We start from the raw sequence: 5,782 nt of genomic DNA, 5'->3' as shown, positions 1-5,782 counted from the left end.
GTATATTTTCTACAAGCTTACGTCAGGATTGATAAAGTTCTCATTGTAACCTTCTTGATTAATTTATTGGGGTTTCAGTCACCCGTTCATTAAAACGTCTCGCACTTCCCTCTCAGGGGGAGTTCAGTTGGTGCACACCCACCTCTGATGAAATCCATTCCTGGTGTAACTTCCGCATGCTACACAGTTCAGTTTATGACATAAATTTGGGTGTAGCACCAGCTATGCACCAATACACCCCATACAGTCTCTTTCTACATCACTAGCCAATGACTCTTACATGCCTTTATTGTATCCTCTGGTCAGTTTTGATCTGGGCCAACTATAAGAGAAGGACCACATCCTCCATTCAACTCACTTCTATGTGAGGCGCACTTTGGAAGGGATACATTTTTTAAGTTCCAGGCTCTCCCTTTTTGAAATAAGACTAAAATGCCTTTATTTGCACAGCAAGGTTAAAAGAAACACATTTTGGCACACAGGTCTTCAACAGGGAATAAAACATGAGTCAATGAACAATGAATGTTTCCTGAATAGGTGGAATACCACTCAGAGAAGAGTTTATTTGATATCTAAAAACACTTATTTTGGAGTAAAATATCTATTATTACAGGATATGATGTTCAGTTTTGCCAAACACAAACAGACGTGGATTTAAAAATAAATAAAATTTTAAAAACTCGTGCAAACTTCAAAGTGTGTGTTCAAAGCAGTGGTATGAAACCTTTCATGTGGGATTTCAATGAGTTTCCGACACTCACTGAAATTGCGACTCAGATTTGAAGCAGGAACCTTCTTGTTATGAGGCAACAGAGCAATCCACTGAATCACAGTCCTGTCACAGATCTTGTGATCCTTGTCAAGTAACCCTCTGACCTCTGTTCCATGCATTATTTGCAGTGTATATGACCACACCTGTGCTGCTTTATTCTTACACTGTCTGGAACAATCCTTAAGAAAATGATAGGTTGATGTCTTCAAGGGAACCTGGACAAATTTAGTGGGAACACAACTGAAGACGGTGCCAAGTTACCCCTTGAACCTTTGTCCTATATTATCTATTGTATATCTCTATCTATCTATATACAGAGGTAGTACAAATTGGGATTCCCTAAAGCCACCATCCTCCTTGATCTGACTCATGCCAATGGATCTGAAGCATTCTGATTACATTTAGCACCTATACAGCAGTATATTTTCATATAATTTAGATCACATTAGGGAAAGTAATCAAATTCCAAGCCAGAGAATGACACTTCAGGTGTTTTTACTGTGGTTTGGTATAAAAACTGTTCCAAATTGACTAAAAAAAAAATAATGTAGGGTCCAATTATTTTAACTATTTTATACAGCGAGTGACAATAGTGCACCCTTGTGGTAAAAAGGGTGGTTTCAACAAAATCAGCCTCTGACCTCAGTGCTCCTGCCACTCCGTGGAAACAAAAAGAAAAGTTGATAAATAACAGTGGGTGCTACCATTCAGTCTACCAGGTCGAGGTTGCCGAGATTTAAACTCCTCAGAGATCTGTAGTAGATGCACCTATGGTATCAATGTGAAAATCCTACATCCCAGCTTTCTTAAGTTATCACATTCAAATTTAGGTGTTCGCCCTGGGTGACAAGACCGCATCAGCATTTTGCTGAGGGTAACGAATATATCTGAGAGGATTAAATAAACTTAGTTACTCATGAAGGCCTTGCTGATACTAAATAACAGAACTGAAAACCTGCTACTGATATTCAAGTGAACTTTAAGACGAAAGCAGACAGATATGTAACAAGGCCAATGTGAACAGAAGTTTTTGTCAGATAAAGCTTTAGAGCATTTTTGTTCATTAGTTATTGACTTCTGTGTTCACATTTTAGACATAATTACACTCTGAGTGCGCTCCTACAACTACATTTAATTTATTCAGCTTACTGATTTTAAATGCTGAGAAATAATAAAAGAATGAACTTTTTTGATAATAACACGATCGTTTTAAATTACAGATGGCAAAAAAAAAGAAAGAACTCACAATTGATTTGTGAAATTGATTTATTTGCTCTCTGGTGACTCACAAGTCAATCCAAGACAGCAGAATACTGAACAACTTCCTGAAATAAAGCTGCACTGGTATTTATTAAATCAACCACACTAAAGACCAGTTTATAACAGAGGCAGGAAACACATGTTTAAGCTTTAAAACTGTGCTTGTTGTGCGTGTTTTTAGTTTGTAAGACCAGTGCTAATAATGAAAGGGTAACAGTTGTAAAGACATTTGTAGGCAGATGAAAGAGGTTGCAAGTAATAGTCTTGCAGCCACCTGTCATGACGGGTTAGTTCAGATCTTTCCAGGGAAACTTCCGTTTTCTATCTGCTCATCCCATTTAGAAACCTGCAGGAGACATTAAAGAAAACATGAGGCTTAAGTGTAACTTACGCCTACCAGCAGCATTATTAGCCTTGGAAATGGTGATGAGACACAACAGTCTCACACAAGTTACATGTGATGTGGAAACTGTTTCAAAACATCAACTGCAAACAAGGTTTCCAGCTTTGACTGCAACACATGCAGCAGTGAGAACTTTGTGTCACAACAGTAAATGTGATGAAACGCAAAAGCCTAATGTGGTTAAAGAGCCCCAAACTCTTGTTTACTCCAGAACAGTCATTCAGAAGAAAAAAAACAAAAAAACAAAACACTGGAAGTACAGGGAAACAAACTGTGGCAGTCAGAGACATCTGCAGTTTCTTCTTAAACTTACCCAGCTCATAGGGCAGAGGCTCTTGTAAACCTTCTGGTACCACTCACATGGAGAAACTTCCTGGCCTTTGGCTGACAGAGCTTTGTTGCACCTGTGGAAGTCTGCAAGAACAAAAACGGTACAGGGTTTACTTAAATGATAAAAGTCTTCTTGAAGACAAATAGTACCGGCATGAAGCAAAACTAAGAGCTCATTGTGAAAACAGGTTAAAGCTTTTCTGTTTACATAAAACATCATTTTAAGCTGAACTGGTGTTTACATTGCTGAAGTACCTAATATGAACACTGAATGCTTGGAGGAGGGGAATATGTCTTTTTTGTCCTTCTCTTCAGGATTTGTTTGATATGTTTCAACTTCCTGAATAACAATACCTATTGTCTGTCCAGTGCAGCAGCTGCTGTTATTGCACTGATTTTTATCTATTTTTTTTTTTATCTAACACATTTATCTGAAAAAAAGAGAACACAGAAAGATAACAGCCAGAAAACAATCAGGTTAGAATGTTAATATTAAGTAAAGTTTTGTTATGGTTTATTTACAAAAAGGTTTAAAGTCCACATCTGAGAGCGAGTGAACTTTTAAAGAATGTTTGGCGGTCTTGTCACCAAGTCAAGTATCTTTTACTCAACATACTCGCTCTTCACTAAAAAAAAAAAAAAATCCTTTCAGGATTAATTTAAGTACTTAATCGCTAAGAAATTTGTTTTTACATATCAGTTAAAAAAACATAGCGATCCAAGTATAACATATAGCATATCATTATACTTGGATGGATTGTGTTACACAGTGAAGGCATAGTGATACTAGTGTAACATTGGGCTTTATAATGTATACTTTGTGAGACTCATATAGGGAAGTTTGAAAATTATGCATGAATTAAGAGTACCAATTCCAGTCATCAGTCTCTCCCCCTCCATTTATTTATATTTTGCTTCCAAGGAGTCAGACTTTGTCATTTTTAAAGTTGTCTTGAGTAACAGTTCTGCAGCCTTTCTGAAGACCTTTCAAAGTTTCTTTTGACATTGGCTGCTTTTCGCTCATTATTAGTCCAGTCCTTGTACATGAACATTTCCAGAGGAATATTTTTTTGGTTTCTTTGTTTAGCCAACGAACACTGACCTATAAAAGCATTAAAAAGGTCAAGGGAGGAACCAGTGTTGCATCCACACATAACAACAACTCAGCAAAGAACCAATTTCAGATTGCATTTTTGGCACTTTGTTACTAGCACCAGTCACTGATTCCCATTTTTAAAGTTACATCTAAGAACCAGACCTTTTAAATTTTCTACTATTTTCTACAGCAAATGACCAGTATCATGTCCTTGAGAAAGGAAACATCAAACAAAGACTTGACAGATGCATCTGGACCGACTGTCAACAAGGGACACATGGGGGGGGGGAAGAAAAGCGTATCATTTTTTTAACCTTAAATACTGTATTTCCGTGTTTGTTTACATGTTCCAATGAACTGCTCACATTTCCCATTTCCATAGCACAAAGTGAAGAAATAAAAAGTGTTTTTGCACAGTACTAAAATTAGCCCCATACGCGCATGTGAAGTGCATGTCCTGTTGTGTTAAGACAGTTCTGGTCGGGTTAATGTATGATAATGTGTGATCACAGCACAGCAGTCCTCACCCAGGTAGTTTTGGAAGCAGTTTCTGGTCTGGTTGGTGTTTGGGAATCGGGCGTCAAACGGAGCCGTCTTGTAGTTCTTGATCTTATCTGACACGGCTTCGGCCATTTTTCTATCCTTCAGTCAGTGGGAGGTTTAAACGATGTTGAAACAGGGCACGGCCTAGGTTAGCCTGCAGGGGAAACAGGAATAAAAAGGTGTAAGACAAACGAGACATTTAACTAGTGTTAGCTATCACAGAGGGAACAATGTTAGTTAACCGAGCTACTAGACGTTTACAGTCTTATTGTTACTAATTCAGATACACACAAATTACATGTTTTGAGTATATAAATCTATTGTCATAAGCACACAGGTCGGTATACAAATGAGCCCAGTCAACGTAATCACACAAAATAACTCAGGCAATAGGTTATCGCTAGCCGTTAGCTCAAAGCTAACGAGTTAATCTGTGTGTATACGGCCGTAATTAACACGCAGCACTTAAACCGTTTTAAACGACAAAAAAAACGCTGGAAAGACACCTTTAAAGGTTCAAAAGGTTAGGATTAGAACAGCATACTACGAAGTTACGAAGCTAACCTTGGGACGCTTCTTCAACGTGTCCTCTCTAGAAAAAATTGTCCTTCCTCTCCGACGCGCAAGGCACGCTGGGATATCGCCGTAATCAAATCCGTCCTGTTTATTTACGACAGCGTTTAATCTTTAACAGTCACATATTTGTATAATAATTGTATTTATGTTTTTTTCAGAGGTAAAAAGTTAACATACAGCGAAATAAGAAGAGTCAAGGGTCAAAGAAGAAGTTTATTATATATTTATTTATTTGCTTCCCCCCGTGTGACCTCCGGATTTGTTGCTGCTTGAGGGAAAGCGGTGGTTTTCATTCTGCGACATAATATTTCCAGATTTTGGATCAAAAGATGACCTCACCTTCTTGCCTTTAAGGCTGTTTGGTTCCAAGTCACTTAGACCTCAGATTAAATCAATGCCAGACCCCAGATATCCTTAAAAAAATCAGATACATTCCTGTGTTTCTGCTCTTAATTTGTACCCATATTTTGCTGCCCCCTCCCAGAGTTTCCGACACTGTGACATGATAAACAGAAGAAAATATGTAACCTATTAAGAGCAAATTTTTCAAAGCATAGCTTAACCCAGTATTATTATTTTATTTTATTTTATTTTTTGGTGACATCTTCTTCTTTTAATGTTTTGGTTGCTCTTAGATATCTTGCATATATACCCACTAAATACTTCACTACTTATATGTTGCTAGGGTTGGGCTCCCTTTGATTCAACAAGGTGCTGGAAAAATTCCTCAGAGAGTCTGGTCCACATCGTGATGACAGCATCACACAGATCCTGCAGATTTGTCAGCTGCACGTAGGTGATG

At 37.8% G+C, this 5,782-nt stretch overlaps 1 protein-coding gene across 2 annotated transcripts; it reads right to left on the bottom strand.

The window, feature by feature from the left end:
- Positions 1 to 2,020: 2,020 nt before the first annotated feature.
- On the bottom strand, positions 2,021 to 5,069 carry cox6b2 (cytochrome c oxidase subunit 6B2). Of its 2 annotated transcripts, none has more exons than XM_082553129.1 (4): positions 4,969 to 5,069; positions 4,389 to 4,558; positions 2,749 to 2,849; positions 2,021 to 2,378 (listed from the first exon to the last, which is right to left on the bottom strand). In XM_082553129.1, exons 2-4 carry the CDS (start codon positions 4,492 to 4,494, stop codon positions 2,325 to 2,327), a joined length of 261 nt encoding a protein of 86 aa, XP_082409255.1. In that variant the 5' UTR covers positions 4,495 to 4,558; positions 4,969 to 5,069; the 3' UTR covers positions 2,021 to 2,324. The 2 variants fall into 2 exon arrangements, with proteins under 2 accessions (XP_082409255.1, XP_082409256.1); XM_082553130.1 differs by having other exon boundaries at positions 4,911 to 4,977.
- Between the last annotated feature and the right edge of the window lie 713 nt (positions 5,070 to 5,782).

This window comes from Aulonocara stuartgranti (assembly GCF_965226115.1).
Source record: "Aulonocara stuartgranti genome assembly, chromosome: 11".
Lineage (NCBI taxonomy): Eukaryota > Metazoa > Chordata > Actinopteri > Cichliformes > Cichlidae > Aulonocara > Aulonocara stuartgranti.
The sequence above is the reverse complement of the archived record's forward strand: the minus strand, read 5'-3'. Positions and strand labels throughout refer to the sequence as shown.